This window comes from Miniopterus natalensis, chromosome 10, assembly GCF_054644295.1.
Source record: "Miniopterus natalensis isolate mMinNat1 chromosome 10, mMinNat1.hap1, whole genome shotgun sequence".
Lineage (NCBI taxonomy): Eukaryota > Metazoa > Chordata > Mammalia > Chiroptera > Miniopteridae > Miniopterus > Miniopterus natalensis.
The window spans coordinates 69,194,778-69,214,955 of NC_142090.1; the positions used below are offsets into that span (position 1 = coordinate 69,194,778).

Below are 20,178 nucleotides of genomic sequence, written 5' to 3' on the forward strand. Positions count from 1 at the left end.
TAGCACAGGAGCCTGGGAAATGCAGTTTTTAGCTCTCCAGCCTCTGCAGTGCAGAAATGCACTCTGTAGAGAAGAATGGTTGCCAGTTGGCCACATCCACCACACTGCCATTCAGAGACTAGAAATTTCTCATCCAAGGTTACAGAACTAGCGAGTGCTAGAGCAACAGACTTGAATTCAAAGATGTTGGCTCCTTGCCCAGTGCTCTTTCCACTACATCAGTCTACAGCACTGATTACTCTCTGAAGACATTTGCCAAAGGAGACATATTTTCAAATCTTGTGCTAATTATATTTTTCACTGAACCATTAATTCAGGCATCTGTGAATATTGTTACCTTTTAGTCTTATGTCAAATCTAGTTCTCCTTCCAAACTCAGACTTAATCTTATTTTACAGTACTTACAGTTAAACCAACACTGCCAGGGTTTAATACCTTTGAGTATTTTTCTCAGCAGGCTTGCTGCTTAATCCATTTAATGTCAGAACAGCACAAACCTTCTTGTTAAAAGGGGGAAAGGACATTATTAGAGACTGCATTAGTAGCTTTCTTCCTGCTGGATAAAACCTGCCAATATGGTAATATTTGTACCTTATCATTATTTTAATTTGTCTTTTCTGCAAACCATATACAGAAAAACATTAAGAAAGGAAAGAGTTGGGATGTCAAATCCTCTTGAATTTTAAGCATACATAAAAGAAAAATAGAAAAATGAAAATTCTCTTAGGGAAATCTGCCTACGTTTGTACTTTAATATTAAAAATATGGAATATGCAAATAAAATATTTGGGTAAATGAAAAAATTTTAATTGCACCAGTAATCTCATTAATATCGATTAAATCATAACTTTAATTCCAAATGCTTTCTAAAGAATCTTTGTGAACACATGTTATATGCACATTCAATGGTCTAAGTACAGAAATTCCTTATCTGTACATTAAAAGAATATAAATTATTGGATACATTTATGTTTACACTTATCAACCATACTATGTTACAATTAAAGGAGTTAAATTCACATTACTGCATAAAAAAAAATCAATTCCTGTTGAAGTTAATATTTGACTCTGAGATGTTCAAGAATTGCTAAAGAGAGTCAAAATTTGCATTTAAATATTTTATATATTTTCCATATACAATCTCAAGCACTCTAGCAAGATTGAGATTGGCATTTTTGTCAATCTAGGTGTATGTTGACTCTTGTTGTTTGGTGTTGGTGGCGATTACTTGCTTCAAAGGATCGTGTAAAAAGCTGGCATAAATCTGTGTGCTTATAACATTGTAGTTTAAATAGTATGGAAAAAATGAAGTATCTAACAAATGTTTGAAAACCCTGAATTATTTACATTGTAAAATAATCTACTTGGTATTGCTTTAAATGCCAATGTACTCCAAAATAATTATTTGACTTCCATGTTTTTCAGGAAACACATTTACTTTATCTGATTCTTTACTTATACACTCAGATAACCAGAATGGATTCAACACAAAGCAGGGACTGGAAGAATGTAAGAAATCTGTCCAAAAACTGGGAATACATTGAATCCTTCCAACCCATTTCCATCAGGACTCCCTGCCTCTGTAAAGGCAGATGGGAAGTCAATCTGTGTTCATGCAGGAAAGAGGCTCAACTCAAGTTAAAAGTTTTACAAGGGAAACTCTCCCACCCTGCCTTAGGAGGGAAGGGTGGAGGACAGGACACTCCACCCTCAGCTACATCCCCTGGATTAATTATGTAACCAGATCTCATTTATCATTATCGACTTACCAATCAGGCAATGGCAGATTTCCCAATGCTTAATACAGACCCTAACGAAGGAGGGTCCTGAGACCCTCACCTCTTATACTTGTTTTACATAGCATTAATGTGAACAGATTTCACTTGGGGTGCAAGTAAACATTGCACTTCAAAGATTTTGAAAAAGCTACTCTTTTAGCATGTCTGTCTTACAGATATAAATCCTGGTTACTGATGCACTGTAAAGTCTTACACAAGTCAAGGAGTATATGCAAGGAAGTGGGTGAAGAAGAAATTTCAAACTTATATCATAAGAACAAGTGAGAAATGCTTGTAAGGTATCAGGAACCATGAGCATTTTAGTGTATATAACTGACCAGTGAGTACGACAAAATGGGGAATTTGTGGTTAGCATAAAACAGCTGAATTCTTGAAAAGCACAACTAACTACTCATACATTCTTCAGCCTACAGATGCTTAAGTTGGGGGTTCAGGCTTCTATGTTTGTTCTCAACCTGGAACAGGGCAGAAATTTCATCTGAGTCCTCTCTCACTGGTCATCTATCTGTTTTCTGGAATCTCAGGGGTTAGAGCAAGCTCTAAAGCTTCATCTCATGTAACAGCTGGGTGATGAATATACCAGTCCTGGCCTCGCCGCTCACTGAATCAGTTACCAGCCTTCAGATAATTATTTTGTCTCTGAATTTTAAACTGGAGGTAAATGGCTGTTTTCACTCCTATTGTTTTCTCCTTTTATTGGGAAAATTTTCAACATACAGAAAAGTTGAAAGGATAATACCATAAATACCTCTAAACCTTTCACAACTGTGTAGGAATGTATAAACATATATATGTGTGTATATATATATGTATGCATATATCTATATATCTATATGTTTATGCACCCATATATCTAAATCATCTATCTCCATCTATCATCTATCTATCATCTATCATCTATCATCTAATCTATCTATCTATCGTCATCTATCATCATTTTTTGCTAGAGCATTCTTAGGTAAGTTGCCAATATCAGGATATTTCACACTTAGATGTTGCAGTATGCATTTCCTGAGAATAAAGGTTTTTCTCCTATATGACCACAATATAATTATTACCCCCAAAATCCTGATACCCAGGCCACAACCTATATCAACTAAAGCAAAATCTCTGAAAGGCATCAATATTTTTTAAAGCCCCAGGTGATTACAATGTACAACAAAAGTTGAGAATCACTGTCTACAGATTGATTAAATTCAAGTTGAACATTTTCAGGAAGAATGCATTGTTTTTATTTTTCAATGTGCATAAGAATGTGCTAGCTTTTTAGAGTTTAACAGATTTAAATTATAGACTTTAAGTCAGTGTTACAACAATGTACATTTCCTCAAGTTTTTCTTAGTACATTAATACAATTTTCTTTTTAAAAATTTAATATAAATATATTTGATCTTTATTTTCATTTCTATATCATGATTTAAAATGCATAAAATATGTATTGTTATATAGATTCCAAACACCTGTATCTTGAAAGCTAAATGGCTTTTAACAAAAATTTTATACATATATGTTATTTGATAAAATGCTTATCTACTTTTTATAATTTTTATATGTTTTTATTGATTTCAGAGAGAGGGGAGAGGGAGAGATAGAAACACCAGTGATGAGAGATCACTTTTACTTGATAGTCTTGTAAAGTTAAAATATATAACAAAACCATCAACCACAAAACACACTTGTGTCTTTGTAGCTCATGCTGTAATGCCCTCCTCATCACACCCTCTTTCTGATCCTTACCAGTGGACTACCTTTCACCCACCACTCTCCTTTTCTGTAGAGCAGTGATCTTCAAACTTTATGAGCATTTGACTCACCTGGCAGACCTTGTTAAAGTTAGACTCTAACTGGGTAAGGACACCCAGAGATTCTTATAACTCCCAGGAGAAGCTGTGGGCCACTTTGAAGAGTAAAGGAGTAGATGAGCTATTTCTGCTATTATGTAATCTACTATAATCCTAATTCCCTGTTTGTGCTTTGGCACCTAGTCCCTCTTTTTAATAGCTAAGGTCCGTAACTGCTCCTTGTCTTTCTTAAGCAGCAAATATCAATTTCTCTACTCTCTCTCAACAGTTTAAGTATCACCCACTAAAAAACAAACACACACCAATTTAACTCTTTTCGCCCCCTAGCTACCATTTTAGGTCTCTCTCTTTCACAGCCAAACTTTTCAAAACATTAATTGTGTTTGCCAGTCATTTCATCTCCACTTCAATCTGAATTGCAGGTCCACTAACCCACCAACATAGTGTCACAGAAGTCACCAAGGACCCCATGTTGAGAAGTAAAAAAAACCCCATTTTCAGTTCTCATCTTGTTTGAACCTCTCAACAGCATTCAATACTGTTAACCACTCCCGACGTTTCTCCACCTTGCCCTCTATGCACAATAGTCCCCTTATTCTCGTTACCATTCCACCATTACTGCTTTTCAGTTGGTTCTGCAGTTATTAATGTTATTTGGGGCCTAGTCTCTTTTCTAGTATATAGTCACACCCTATAACCTCCATGCTCTGGTCACCTAAATGCAAATGACCTCTGAATTTCCCTCCAGCTCACACATCTTCTTTGAACTACAAACATGTACCCGCTACGGTCTACTTGATATCTTCTCTTAGATGTCCCAAAGGTACCTCACACCTAAGAGATCCAAAGCTAAATTAGTAATTTCTCACCAGTACGCGCCATCATCACATAGCCAGGTAGGTACACAGTCCAGAAAACTATGATGTTTTTGACACACCTTCTTTCCTCACGCTCACATGTCCACCCCATCTTCCAAGGCCTCCCGAATACCTCTGGATCTATTCCACGTTCCTCCTCTCCATAATCACCTCCACCGGGGTGGCAGTAACTGCCACGTCTTGGCTGGGCTACTGCAAATGATTTCCTGAGGATTATTACTTCCACCCATTGCCTTCTGTTCCTCCCTCTTCCACCTGTCTGCCCCGAATATGCTGTTACTTTTGAAACACAAGTATGATCCCTTGTGCCCTTCTCCCCCCATCATCCTGAACTTGTCCTAGTCTCTGATCCCTGCCCGCCTCCCTCAAGGGCCACTGCTTGTGCTGCGTCACTGGCTTGGAATACTCTTCCCCTCCTTTCTTCTAGCTAAGCCTGTACCCTTCAGATCTCAGCTTAATCATCATTTTTTTTTGGGGGGGGGGAGCCTCTTTTCACCTCAACAACTAAGTCAAATTTATCTACTAGAAAATCATATTGAGTCATGTGCTTCTCGGTTACAGCATTCGCCAAAAGCACGGTCCCTTTCTGTTCTTTGCTCGCCGCGGGTCTCCCCAGGACCAGCACAGCTCCTGGCACACTGGGGGTACCCTCCCCAAACGTCTCCGGATTTGCCTCCTGTGTGGGGGCATCGCCCCAGCTGGGGAATCCTGAGTGGGGCGGCCTTTCGCCGGCGCGCTCTTTCTGACACTGCGGTGCGACTATGGCAAAGGACAGCACTGAATAAGTATTTGCTGGGATATTTAGATGAAAGTTATTGGGGAGCCGAAGATGATTCATAGGTTGATCAGGAGACTCGCAGAGCCGGTGAAAAAGTTTCAGCTAAAGAAGATGAACGAGTTTAATTGAGGGCTGCGCTGAATCTGAGGTAACAAGCTTGCTAGGCGGAAAGGGCTTAGAGGCCTTCAAGTTCAGGAATGGGTCGGCCTGGGGCGGGATGCCACCCCCTCTCGGCCCCGGGGGCCCCCGCAGGCAGCACGCCCCCCGCGCTCACGCTCTCGCTCCAACGGCCCAGAAAGCGTCAGGAACCTCGGGGCCACTTCAGAGGGCTCGGTCCCCCTCCGTTTCCTATTCTCTCCTGTCATGCCTCTCGCGTCTTTTCTCCATCCCACGGCCCCTCCCGGGGACTTGCGCCCGCATCGTGGCGGCAGCGCCCGTGCTGCTCCTCCCCGGTGGCCGAGGCCTGGATTCCCGGGAACCACTGTTCCTGCCTTCCCAGGGCGCCCTTCCCACGACGCCGGACTGTCCCTCTCCTGCTAAACACCTTTCACATCTGGGCCCTTTACCGAAGCTTCACGATTCGACCCTAAAACTCCCGAACGTCACTGCCAGGTCGTCTGTCCGCTGGTCTCAGCCCACTGCCCATCCCCTGGCGTCTCCCGCTTCCCTCTTCTTCGCTCCCTTCCCTTCGACCTAGTTGAAATCTAAGAATAGCAAGTTATTCTAGTTGGGGAGAAGATATTATCTAGTAGAGAGACAAAAAAAAAAAAAAAAAGCCGCGGCGAGTCCTAGCTTTTAAATCCCAGCTGGGCGGCGGCGCTCCGCGGCCGGCCCCTGCGGGGAGGTCGGGAGGCCCCGGGTGGCCCGCCCGCCGCGGCCGCGAGTCCTCGGGCGGAGGCAGGCGGGTCCCGGCCCCTCGCGCCGGTGGAGACGCGCTCACCACTTGGCGCGTCTGTCCCGGGGACCGTCAGCTAGTCACCCGTCGCACCTCTCTCCGGGCTGGAACCTCGGCCACAGAAGCCACCGCCCCCTCCTTGACCTCAAGAAGATGGCTACTGCGGGGCGTCGGTACGTCTTCCGTCATCACGCGCGGGGAAGGCGGGGCCCTCCTGGGAGCTGGCGGGGGCGGGGCCAAGTGGGACGGGGCGGGGCTGTGAGGCGCGGGGCGGGGCCGGAGGGGCTCGGGGGCGCTTCTGCGACTCGGCTGGTGCGCGCGCGGGGCGAGGCGGCGCCGGGAGGGTCCGCTCGACGCTCGGTCCGGGAGCACGCCCTGGACCGCGAGCTCCGACCAGGGGCAGCCGCGTAGCCGAGCGGAAGCCGGCGGCACCGGGAGTGGCGGCCACAGCCCGAGCTTGAGGGGCGGGAAGCACCCAGATTTGGGGAAGCCCCTGGAGCGGCGCGGCGGCGCCTCCCTTATCCAAGGGGCCGCGGCGACGGTCACGGGGCGCGGCGGCACCGCGCGAGACCCAGGCTGAGGATTCCGAAGAGGCGGCTCGGACTCCTCCTCTCCCCGGGCCGCCTCACCTGCGGACTGCGCGGCGGAGCCTCCGCCCGCGTAGACGGCACCTGCGCCGCCAGCTCACCGGTCCCCGCCCGTCGCCCTGCCCCCCGCCCCCCTCCGGCGCCAGGCCCGGGAAGCGCACCTGGACGCGCGGGGCTGCGGGAGCCGGGGTCCGGAGGACGCAGGTGGAGCGGGCGCGGTTTCGTGGACGCCGGCCCGCCGCTGCCGCCCGCGTCCCAGCTGCCGCCGGTCCCTGCGACCGGGCGGTCGGTGCCCGCGCCCGGGGAGGAGTCGCCGGCCGCTGGGCACCATGAACGGCAGCAGCGCCAACATCACCTACGCCAGTCGCAAGCGGCGGAAGCCCGTGCAGAAAACGTGAGTGGCCGAAGCGCATCTTCGGCGCGGGGGCTGGGCGCTCCCCACTCGGTCCCCAGACCCCCGCTCGATGGAACGAGGTCTCTTCCCCGACCCAGTGGAATCGAGGTGCGGGGCCGCATCGAGGCACCCAGGCCTCGCAGTTTTCCATGGTTAATTACTGCATTTAAAAATTGCCCCGGTCCCCAGTGCGCAGGCACCCTCTCACCCCCCCACCCGTTTGCAGCTGTGCGCTCTTCTGTGGTCCTGATTTGTTGACAGCTCTGGTCCGCCTGTGGGGCTGGTGGATTAGTTAACGTAAACCCGCCTTGAAACCCCCCTCCACTTTTAATATCCTCTTAGGTTAGTGTAGAGGACGGGCAGAGTTCTCATTCCTGGCAGGGCGAGGTGTTTCAGAGCTAAACACGCATCACCTGCAGGAAGGGGCTGAGTGCCTCTGCAGGTATTTTTTGGTCTAGTGCAATTGGCTTTTTGTTGCGCCCTTACTTTCTTATTTGGAAGTAATTTTGAAGTGCTCAACGTGACCACGTCGGTAAAATGTATGTAGATTGTAGCAGGCAGAGTGAGTGTGATGGGCAAGGTGCGGTGGGGGGTTTGTTTTTTGAGCTACCCTTTTGGAGAGTTTTAGTTTTGGAGACTTTTGCGGTAGTTTTAGTTTCTCTGGGAAGTGGCAGATTTGAACCTGGAAATTAGTGAAACAGACATTTTCATTCTCGGTAACTTTCTCTAATTCCCTTTTTTCCCTCCTCCAAAGCTTTGTCAATCCTGATAGAGTGTTTACTAACAGATTTTTTGTTTGTTTTGGTGGGATATTTGCATGAGATGGCAAATAACCTTACAATTTTTTCAGAAAAACAAATCCGTGCTTGAGACAGATTTCCTTCTGTGAGCCGGCTGTATTCCTGTGTTTATTTCTATCATCTCTGAGTTACTTTGCTTCACATTTTTCAGATTTTCTTAAACAATTCTAAGAACACATTAAAGGTTTATTCAGAGCCAATCAGAAGTATGCACTCTGCCTAAAACTTAATTTAGGTCACAAATTGAAATAAGGAAAATAACAGTTTAAGATTTATATTTAAAAGCACTAACTAGTTCAAAAGTTTCATTCTGGAGTTTTAATAACCTTTTTTAGGATTTCAATCTGAAGGTCATAGTTCTTTAGATCTAGACTTGGTGTTAACAAAGAATATTCATATATATATGTATAAATCAACTGATTATAATTTGGAAGTCTTGTCTTGCAGTGTGTCTAACATTAGCAATACTGGTGAGTTAGCGATTTTCTGTCTTGTCAGTTCTATGACATTGATTTACAAACTTGTATTTTGTAGAGTGATTTCTTATATGAAAACGTGCTTGTCTAGTTTGACTTTGTTCTTGAAGGGTAAAATTGAGAGGCATCCCAAATGCCTATTTTATGTATTTATTGTACACTTAGGATAATTTATAATACAGGTATTATGGGTTTTATGTGTATAGTCATAAAACTTGAAGATCTCCCTAATGGATTTTTAAGTTACTGAGTTCCTGTCAGTGTGTTACATAAGAACCTACATGACTTAAAAAAAAAAAAAAAAAAAGTCAAATGCCTTATGTTTATATTCATTATAAAGTTTAACATTCTGGGCTTTTAGTTAACATTTTATTTTATTAAAGATCTTCCCCTTTTAAACATATTACATTTTCCTTCTATTTATTTAAGTTGTACTTTTTATTATTTATCTGAATATTTTAATAAACTTCCTAAGACTTTAACATATTTGCATTTAATGATCTCTTGTAATACAGTGTTGCCAAAGCATTTCCACATTACCCTTGTTTTATTTTATTTAGTTAGTATAGATATTTATCAGATCTCTATTGAGCACCATGCATTGCTTCTGGTCATATAAATACCTTAAGTGGCACTACATTGCTCCATAGGAAAAGCCTAGTGCTGGCATTTACAGAGTCACATGAAATTGTTTATAAATTATTTTCACCTGCATGAAAAATGGTTAGGTTCATAATGCAGTTAATCAAAGTTCATTTAAGGAATGTGGCCATTAAACCTAATACTATATTTAGTATGGATTTTTTTTTTTTAGTTAAATTAGTAGTTTGTAGCTAATGAGGTCTAAAATATGTCAACATTGTCAGAAAAATATATCTTGTTTGAGCTGAAAATACTATTGAGATTTCACTTTGATCCTTTAAGTGAAAGCTATTTTAATCTACTTGAAGAGAAAATGTTGTAGCATAAGTGTAAGACTTTTGATGAGATGCCCATTTAAAGATACAGAATTTTAACCTGAAGCTCTTCTAGTCCACCTTCAATTGAATTAATTAAACAAGATAAACTCCCTCTAGTGGCCATTCTATCATTGAAATTTACCTTTATTTGTAGGAAATAGATCTGAAATGTGTTCGTTTCAATCCCACTGAAGTATGTTGTACATAGTAGATGCTCAGTTAATGTTTCCTTCCTTTTCTGTGTAGTAAAAGTTATGAAATTAAAGGACTGAAGCAGCCTTGTATCTATCTGATCCAGGTTTCTACTTCAGGAAAACATTTTCATGACAACTTCAGGCATATATTCTGTAACTTACCTTAAAATGTTGTTCCATACTTAACAACACTCCTCAAAACAAAAAAAAACATTGTTTTTTACTTAAATCTTGTTTCATTTTCTTTGGAGATTATAACTGTTTTTGGTCAGTTTGTTGAGTTACGTTGTCTCATGGAGATAAGTGAAAAGTGTACCATTAAGTAGAATCTGTTTTTCTCTAGTGATGATAATTTCGGATATGTTTTTGTAGTTTTGAAGTTTTGTTAATACAGAAAAAGTTTTAGTGGTATTTCAATTACTGTACTTCTAGTACTGACTGTTGGCAAATAATGGATCCTGAGTACATGACTTCTACCTTTAAAAGTGATGTCAGCAGTAGTGGTGATCAAGCCAGCCATCAGGAAGTGTCAGAACTGGAAATAACTTCTGAGCTTTAGCCTCTCCTTTTCACTTTGTTAACATTCTTGTAATGTTACTAGAATACAAAAGCATTGTATTCTTTCCTGCTTTTGCTGAGTTGCTGTTCATTCTATTTAAATCTCAGGAACCTCATTTGGATAATACCCACTTAGTAGAATAAAATTGTGCAGTGTTTTCCTGAAAAATGTTTCATATAAATGTAGTATGATACCATTTTCCAAATAGCCTGTAAAATTAAAGGGTAAGTCGTTTCAGTTACATAATTATTTCTCTACCATCATTTTTCTTTCAAATAGCTTTATTTAGATAACTTATACATAGTGACTGTAGAGGCTCTTACATATTGGAACTATGAAATGAGTAAGTGAAAATATTTACTTATCGGTAACATTTCTTTAAAAAAGGGGGGAAAAGGAGGAAACAGTGAGATATAAATGGAAAGAGTACTAGGTCTAAACTAAAAGACAAGGTGTTGTTTTCTTGCTTTTGTAGATTTGGGCACATTCTTGACCAATATAGCAGGATAGTCAAAACCTACAGCTAAAATGCCACTGTCACAACTAAAATGAGTAGAACAAAAGCATTTAATAAACTAAAGACTGCTAGAGATGTAAATGAAAGAGAAACATAAATTCTGTTTTTTAAATAATTTTAGCTTACATTATCGCATAACAATCAATTCTCCTGTGAAACAGTAAGAGGCAGTATATGATTATGTTCTCAGTTCTGGGTATGGCTGAAATGTGCTGCCTCGCTGCTGAATAAACTCACATAGTACATGCTTATTGATGAAAAGAATTAAGACAGTTACTTAGAAATAAGTACCGCACAAATAAATCTCTAACAACAGTACTTTTTTACTTCCACACTTCTGTAAAATTGCTTTTATCTATATCGTGGTTTAATATAACAAACAACTGTTTGATAGTATTTACTCTGATACAAACATGCACTGTGTTTTGTATACATAATTCCCCCCCCCCCACCAGTTTATAATAGTACTATGAAAAGGTAATATTTTAGTTTTATAGATAGGGACCTGAGGTTCAGATTTAAAATTGTCAGGTAGGAAACGAAACAGTGGAGTTTGAATATCCGATCCCAAAACTTATGTTTTTACCAACTTCACAATACTACCCAGGTGAATAAGTTCAGCCGTGCATATGGTACATCTGTATCCTAGGTATTTCCTTATTGTCCACTGTTCCCAAATAGTTAACTTTCTGAAATAAGTTATCTACTATTTCCCACACCAGATTTCCATACTTAAATCCATATTTGCATTCACACCCTTCCCTCTTAAGAGTATTCTCCTCCTATTTTAGTGATTTGTTCCCTCCCTCCCCTCCTTTAAAACATTGCTTTTAATAGCTGCATAACACTCCATTCTCTTAGTATTCCATAATTTAACTGTTTTTCTTTTTTTTTTGGGGGGGGGGGGTCTATTTTTTTCCAACTTATAAATATTTTAACTAGTTTTTCAGAGAATACCTTTGAGTTATGTGACTTTCTATGCAAATTCTTAGTTATTTCCTTAGGGAAAATTCCTATACATGGAATTTTGGGGTACAAAGGTATGCATACTTTTAATGTTGAGCCAAATACTATGCTCCGAGAAAAGTGTCGGATTGCTCTGCAAAAAGTTTATGTTCCCATTGGTGGTCTTTCCTTGCATATTTGCTTAAAAATATTAATTTTGACAATTGGCTTTCATAGACAAACACTGGTGGGGTAGGTAATTGAATTTATTGTTGGGATTATGTGTGTGTGGAGTGGTAGTGTGGTGTTTAAAGATTTTTCTACTTGAGATGGCCTTTCAATACTGAATTGCTTTGTCTTATATTTTTTAGTAATTTTTACTTTGCTCCTTTCTTGTTTTTTGAGCAATTGTTTTGAAAATATTCCTATTAAACAATGCATGCACATTTAAGAAATTCAGTAATACGTATATGCAGTCTTCAGTTTAGCATGCTTGGTGTGATCTGTTGACCTTTATTAAGATAGTTAAGATTATTAGTGCTATTTCCTCTCTCCACCTTTCTTCATTCTTCCAATATAATGTTAATCACAATTTTAGATTAAATCTACTTTTAGTGTTTCACAATTTTTTTTAACTGTAAGCATTGTTTACTGCTCAGCTAAGTAATGTGCTAGGATTACACCTTTTCTTCTTGTTCTGTGTTGTCACTGATTTCTTTTCTACCTATTTTCCATCTTCATATTTATTTGCATCTGAGTTTAGTTTTCTCTTAGGTTTACTGGAGACAGACTGTTTCTGTCTCTTGCTTTCCTTGCGAAGGGTACTTGCAAAAAGCTGTGTACTCTGACATCATGAAATCAGACTTGATTTACCTGTCTTTAAGACCTGATTTAGATGCCACATCTCCATGAAACCTTCCCTCAGTACTCTACCTGAGCTCTTACTTTCCTGAACTCTTGAGCATCACTTTTATAGTACCTACAATATTGAGCAATACATTATGCTTGATTTTGCCTTGTTATAGAATGTCTCTCTTCTTAGTACAAAAGATAAGCTCCTTAAAGGTAGGACTATCTTCTGTGTTTGTATCTACCAGGGCTTTCCAGTTCCATGCACATAAGTAGGTATTGGAGAATTATTCATTTTATTCACTCCTTTAACAGCTGACCAACACACTTAGGACTTTTCTGCTAATGTTTCAGTGATTTCGGTATAGTAGGTGAATTTAAAGGGAGTATGTGGGTTTAAAGGGAAATACTAAAAAAAAAAAAAAAAAAAAAAAGTATATTCATAGAAGAGTTTTAAGAGAATATTCCTAATGAATTCTTTTCAGGATTATGGAAGTGACTGATTTCTAAGGCATGTTTCATGTTCCAAGTTTTCACTGTTAAAGCCTATGCAAGAGACCATATGTTGTTTGCACCTCATTGCCCTCCTTAGGTAGAAAAGAGGGAACGGGGCTAACTCATCACAACTGTGGAGCCAGCAGCAGGAGAATGACCGCAGAGTTCTGACTCATTACACGTGACATCCAGCCAGGATTCTCAGACGTTGTAAATGGTTTTTGCCTCATATGGGGAAGCAAAATATCCAGTTGTATCCAGCCTCATAATGGAATTTAATGTTATTTGTGCCACAGATCACCTTCCCAATATTATATGAAGCATGTAATTTATAACTATAAACATTCAACATTTATATTCAGAGATAAATAAGTATGCACTGAAACCATGGGGAAGAAATGAAGAATGGACAGGTTTAAAAGTTGGGCTTAATTGGGTATAGTTGGTGTGGCAGAGAGATTTACTTATTTGTTGGATGGAAAGTAGTATCATAGCAGATGCAGAGAAGGAGGTGCTTACGTTCTGGGAAATATGAATGAGAGGACATCCAGGTACAGGGGCTGGAAATTAAGATAAACAAGTTATTGGTAAGTAACCTGAAGCAGTGGGAGTAGATTAAACCACCCAGAGGAAAAAGCTGATAAAGCAAACTTGGTGCTGTGATAGGTAATCTCTTGTTAGAAAATATCACTTTATTCTCATGGGATAACTGAAACTATATCTTTGCACGTCATTTGAGATTTTATGATAAATGTATAAAAACATAATTACAGTAACTTACACTGGGTTGCTAAATTTTTCAGCTTAGTTTCAGACACTGGGCACAAGAGATGGGCCTAACAGACGTTTTAGACTGGGATGTGAAAAATTAAGGCTTTCAAGATAACATTCAAACTGGCATTGGACATGCTGTTGGGCCTGTCACCACCAGTACTTGTAGCGTGCAGGCTTCTAGAACAGAAGCATGGCATGCAGTCAGCTGGAGTCTTGATTTCACAACTATTTTGGTTACAGGTTGGGACAAGATTTTTGAGGTTAAGGTTTAAAAAGTAATAAATTTTTTCTTTGCCTGATCAACATCCTACAGTCTATTTCAGCAGACTTCTGAACTCTAGGTGTCCCAAGTCCCATCGTACTGGGACATTTATATTTCAGATATAGCCTTTAATTTAAATAGGTGGTTGGCAGTATATTTTGGCATAGATTTAAAGACAAAACAAAAGTAAAAGTTACCAGCATAACGCAAGTCAAATGTAATCGGTGTAAGATTTCTATTTTTAATTATTCTGTATATCTTCAATATGTATGGATACGTATGAAATATTTTCACAAAGTAGTTCTGGATATTTCTCACAAAGTCAGTGAAAAAGTGTGTCAAAGCCATTACTTTAGCTTTAACAACATTGGGTTTGAGATGCCAAGTCCAGTGAGTACGTCTCAATCCTTAATTATTTAATTCCTCTGTGCATTTAACTGTTCTGTAATCTCCAAAGTAGTCTACTCTGTTTCTTATCCTTTCTGTCTTATCATTCCTCCTCTGTCATCTTTGTCTGTGCTTCTTCCTCAACCTTACACCTAAATGTTGGTATTATTCAAGTGTGTGTTCTTCTCTGTGTTTGATATGCCTTGTATTGGGAAATATAGTTGTTATCCAAAGCTACAAACTCTAGTCATTTGCAGTCTGTCCTTACTCAATGTTTTCCTCTCCCTTCCTGTACCTAAGTTGGTTAGCAAGTGAGTTTAAGTCAGTGAACATCTGAGTCTGGCTATGTACCCAGCTTTGTGATAGGCGCAAAGTGTGTGTTTAAATATCTCAAGCCAGTCTATACTTACTATCCTACTGTTACTGCCTTTGGTCAGGCTCCTATCATTTCTGCACATTTCTGATCAGCAAACATTAATTGAAAGATCACTCTCTGTCAAATACTATGCTGAGCAGTGGGGATACAGAAATAATTAAGTTTTCATAGTAGTAAGAGCAACAAACAAGTATATACAATATAGGTTACATAACACTAGACTTAGGAAATGTGAACTCATGCTAAATATTCCATCTTGTGCATAGTACTACATTAGAGCTGTGAACAAGTTTGCATTGTGTAAAGAAGCAGTCTCTCCTAGGGCAGAGCTGAATTCTGCAAAGAGCCAGGGCAAGAAAGGCAGCACTACTTGGAGGAATACCTCTACGCCTCTTTCTTGTACTGTTGTTATTTCTCCCTGTGTCGTGTCAGCTTGTCTTGCTTCAGTGTTTGTTTTAGTCTCTTCTTCCCAGTGTTTTATTATCTTTACTGGAAAGTTACCAAGAGTGCAGGGCCGGATTTGATTTTTAATTTAGGGGAAATGTTATCTGCACAGAATATTTTCTTAGTGGAGTGGTTGTGTAAGACATTTGCATAAGATGCATCAGGTATAGAAGTAGTGGGGGAGGGATCCCCTGTGAGTGGGTCAGGGAAGACTTGACGAAAGTGATCTAATTGCGCAGGGCTTTGAAGCTGGTGAGACAGAGCAGGGGAGTAGTGCCTATGAAAGCACCAGAGCACGTATTGGCAACTGTAGGTCATTTCTTAGCTCTGGAATATAATGGACAAGGAAGGCCTTGGCTGGAAACAATGAGGCCAGAGGAATAGTTAGGGGCCATAGGAAGATCAAGGAGCATTTTGTTTGCTAGGCTGAGGAATGTGGACTGTGGGGAGCCACTGAAAGTTTGCATCAGAGGAGTGACCTGGAGTTACATTTTAGAAAGAGGCGCTCACCTCAGTGAGATCTGCCCCGCATTGTGTGCTCTCTGTCACCAGTCAGCTGAGTGAAAACACAAGACTGGTCATGCAAACCTGAGCTGAAAGCTTAAGATGACTTCAGATACCAAAGTCCACAGTTTGGCACCATTTCTGTGAGGAGAGTTGCTGCACTCTCTGCGTTGAATATTTTCCCATCAGACACCCACAGGGCTCGCTCCCTGGTTGTCTTCATGTCTGTGCTGAAACATCACAGCAGAGAGACCTTCCCTGGCTGGCAAAACCAGCGCCCCTGTCACTCCTTCGTTCCTTACCTTGCTTTATGTTTCTTCCTGAAGCTTACAGACAAAGCTCTGTGTTGGTGTGTGTATCTTCCCACTGGGATGTAAGCTTCATGAGAGCAGGAGCTCTCGTGGCTTTCGTTCACTGCCGAGCGTTCTGTGCTTGCCACATGCTGGGTGGTCAATATTTGTTGAAAGAATGTGGTCCCAACTGGTACCATTGTAGTTAGCTAGTTATTAATAACAGCAAGCAAGCAAGGGGAAGGCCACACATCATAGGCATGTGCCCTATAAAACATTGGAGGAAGGGGACTGGACACAGGGAAGATACACGCAAGCTCAGTAAAGGTGGGGGGGGCCTAGCGAAGGTGCTTGCTGTCAGTCACACCTGGGAACAGAGATGGTGGGCCAGCATGGGTGTGGCCACTGCAAGGGCTCAAAGATTTGGGATACGTAACCCCCTAAAGAAAGGAGTTCAGTCTGTTAGGCTCTTGGCTCTCTTGGGACTCGTGTGCCTGGGGCTTGTGGGGCTCTTTGGCCCCTGCTTCCATGCTTTCACTCACAGGACCCCACACCCAGTGGACTGGTGGACTGCAGCTAGCCTGATGCTGAACTGGCCCCAGCTCCAGCAGGGAAAGGAAATCCAGACCCTGCCTTTGCTTCTAGCTTTACTGAAACCCCAGCTACACTTCTATGACAGGACTAAAGGAAATGGGACTTTAGAAACGCAGGCATTTAATTTCATACAAATAAAAATCACTCGTGCTAGTCTCAGAAAATTGTTTTTCTTGGGCTGCTGTTAAGAACTCCACGCCCAGCAGCACCCAGTGGGGAAGAGCACCCCCCACTTTGCCTGGAATCACAACCCGCTTCCCCATTCTCCTCTCTCTTGCACCCTGTGTGTCACACTTCATACGGGGCTTCTCACAGCTCACCCCTCCTCAGTCATGTCTCCTCCTGAAATCCTGTTTGTCTTTCATGATCCATTTCATATACCATCTTTTCTGTAAAAATCTTTTTTCAAGTAGTTGCTCCCAGTACTTAGCTCCCATAACACTTGGAGGAATACCGCTACACCTCTTTCTTGAACTGTTGTTATTTCTCCCTGTGTCCTATCAGTTTGTCTTGCTTCAGTGTTAGCTTTACTCTCTTCTTCCCAGTGTTTTATAATCTTTATTGGAAAGCTACCAAGCATGCAGGGCTGGATTTGATTTTTAATTTTTGGAAATGTTATCTGAAGAGAATATTCCTTAATGGAATGGTTGTGTAAGACATTTGCATAAGATGCATCAGGTACAGAATTAGTATGGGAGGAATATGTAGAATAGTATTTTTCTGGCCTGCCCAAGACATGATAGGTGCAAATGAATATTTGTATTGACAAGAGAGCATTACTCAGTGAGGTAGACATGCATTATAGGTAAAAGTTGAAATTCAGTTGATTAATTGGAGAAATGTAGTAATTAGGTGTTACTTGAATTTGATTATAATGCAGTATGATTAAGGGAAACTAGCTAGAGAAACAGTCACCATTAATTATACAGTAACATAAACAGTCTGGAAGTAGTTTTACTGACTTACTCTGTATGTGTGCCATTTTACCAATTAATCATTTTTGTAGAAATAACATGAACTATAATAGAAAAAACTAGAAATAGGCAAGTTCAGAAGAAATTTCTTGTTAGGGACAGTGTAAAAACTTAAAATTTCATATTACTTTTTATCTTTTTGCGTAAAGTATTCCCCACATATAACATCAAAAACATATTATCTAGAAATGTTTTGATTGCATCAAATTAATAGCACTATACTCATGTCAGTTTCTGCTTTTTAAGGTACTGTTATTTGAATTGTCAAAAAATGTCTTTGTTTTCTCAATAAAACTAGAAAAAAAGACTTCGTTAGAAGATACTCCAGATAATTCTTCATTTTTCTGTCAAATGGAAAGGTGCAGGCATGATCTTAAAATTACTTTGTTTGGTTTTCTAATAGCTTCTCTGTATTTCAGAATGAGTGTCTAATGATCTGTAAATTCACTTTACATAGTGAATTTCTGCTGTGAATCCTAGCTAAGGCCTTTGTGTAAACTAGTTTAACTTCTTATTTCTAAACTCAAGTTCTCCTCTTAACCATAAGTGTCTTTTCTCTAAGATGAAAATCATACTAAATGTTGGGGTTTCATTGGATTTTCTAATTGAAGCACAAACTATGGATGCTAATAAAGTAGAAGTACTGACCAGTCATAAAAGCAAAATTTGCCAGTAATCACAGTTAACCTCTAATATTTGTCATTCAACAAATATAAATATCTAAAGTCAAATGTTTTCTTGTTTTAATATTGGAGGACCCCATTAGATGGTGTTTGGACCATCTGGAGGTCCCAGAGGGCTTTGAGAAATTACCACTAACAGGATGAAATTGTTAAATTTAGGAAGCTGGGGTGATGAATGTGAGCTTTTTATTTAGGGTGGCTCTTATTTATGTACAACATAAATGATGCCACGATGCTTCTAGAAAATTGCAAAGGAAGCATGATTTTCACATAATTTATTACAGATTTCTTCCCCCCACCCTTTCCCTAACAATGGTTGTATTTAAAGAGGGGAAAATTCTAGTAGATTTGTTCATTGGAAATCACTATACCACATTCATATGAAATATATAAGATATACTTAGTGATTTCCTATCATGGGTTCATAAGCTTTTAATAAAAACATTATGAAGAATTTTGCCCATTCTCTCCTTTTGCTTAATTAAGATATAAAAGGCGCATTTTGAAAGGATTTATGTAAACTGAAAGATTTCAGATGTTTGTTTTATGAGAGAAATATTTGAGGAGATGCTATAAGGCAGTGGAAATGTTTGCTTTATAGATTTTAGAGTATTTCACAGCATTTTGTTTGTTTTTCAGCATCAAGCCAGTCCCCGCTGAAGGAATCAAGTCAAATCCTTCCAAGCGACATAGAGACCGACTCAATACAGAGCTGGACCGTTTGGCGAACCTGCTGCCTTTTCCACAAGATGTTATTAATAAGCTGGACAAGCTTTCCGTTCTGAGGCTCAGTGTCAGTTACCTAAGAGCCAAGAGCTTCTTTGATGGTGAGACAAAAGGGTTTAATTTTTCTATCGTTGCTTATAAAATACTTATGTTGAATTTGGCTGCTGCTGTGTTGAGAACTGCAAAAATTAGCCACATGTGAAAAAGTTTTGTTTATTGCTGTATAGTAAAACTTAAGTAGCAGAGCCAAATTTCTCATATTTCCAAAAGTCAGTTTTCCAGATTTATTCATTAAACAGATGCTGCCACTAAATGATAATGTGGTGTCATTCTTTGAAAATTATATATTTGGAACTTATGCTCATATTAAGTATGTCAGTTTCCAGTTCCACTTCTTTTTCCAATTTATTTTTTTAAAATCTCTCTTTTTTTTAATGGAAAGAATAAAACACATATTAACTACTATGGATTTCCTTCGTATGTTTTTATAGATATGTCATTTCATTTATCCTTTCAAAATTACATATACTTCTGCTTTATATTAACTGTATGTGCATCTCGGAAAATGTGATTAAAACTCTTCTTTTCTACCGAAAAGGGCATTGTATTATAGGAGTCAGTAGAACTGGATTTCAGTCTCTATTGTGCTATTGACAAACTGTTTGACTAACCAAACCAGTTAACATCCCTGTCCCTCACTTTACTCAGCTGTATAAGTTAGGGATTTGAGCTAGGTGATATTCGTTACTTTTTAATCATACAGTATTTCCTAGTCTGGAAGCATTTTAAATGGAAGTTTTTGTTTGAAAATGTCTCAATGTGTCCTTTCATTTAAAACCATTTCTTGATTTCTTTTTATCTGTTCATATGTCAGAAATAGAGTTTTTTTCAGGAAATGCTCAGTCTTTTAAATATATCATGTTATTTTACAAATAGTAGTAGAGAATGAAGGGTAAAACCTCAGTGGCCTAGGTCAGTGTTTCTCACACTTCAGTGTGCGTACAGATCACCTAGGGATCTGGTTCAGATGAAGGTTTTTATGCAGCCGGCTTAGGTGTGGCCAGAGATTTTGCATTTCCAACATGCTCTCAGATGGTGCTGATCCTGCTGCCCTAGACACATTTACAGATACTTGAATTTGTAATTTGTGTTTAGAATATTGCGAAACAGTTATTTCCCTTTAGGTTTATATTTAGATGATTTGATGTGTTTAGTCTGAGCATCTTTTTATTTTTTG

The 20,178-nt window shown here is 40.1% G+C and overlaps 1 protein-coding gene across 2 annotated transcripts in view; it reads left to right on the forward strand.

The window, feature by feature from the left end:
• The first annotated feature begins 7,027 nt into the window (after positions 1 to 7,027).
• AHR (aryl hydrocarbon receptor) overlaps positions 7,028 to 20,178 on the forward strand; it is a 41,973-nt gene continuing 28,822 nt past the window's right edge. Inside the window, exons 1-2 of one of the 2 annotated variants that reach the window (XM_016217061.2) lie at positions 7,028 to 7,133; positions 18,855 to 19,042. In XM_016217061.2, the coding sequence (XP_016072547.2) occupies positions 7,069 to 7,133; positions 18,855 to 19,042 (253 nt within the window). In that variant the 5' untranslated portion in view covers positions 7,028 to 7,068. The remainder of the gene's footprint in view (positions 7,134 to 18,854; positions 19,043 to 20,178) is intronic. The other variant, XM_016217060.2, reaches the window with a different exon arrangement.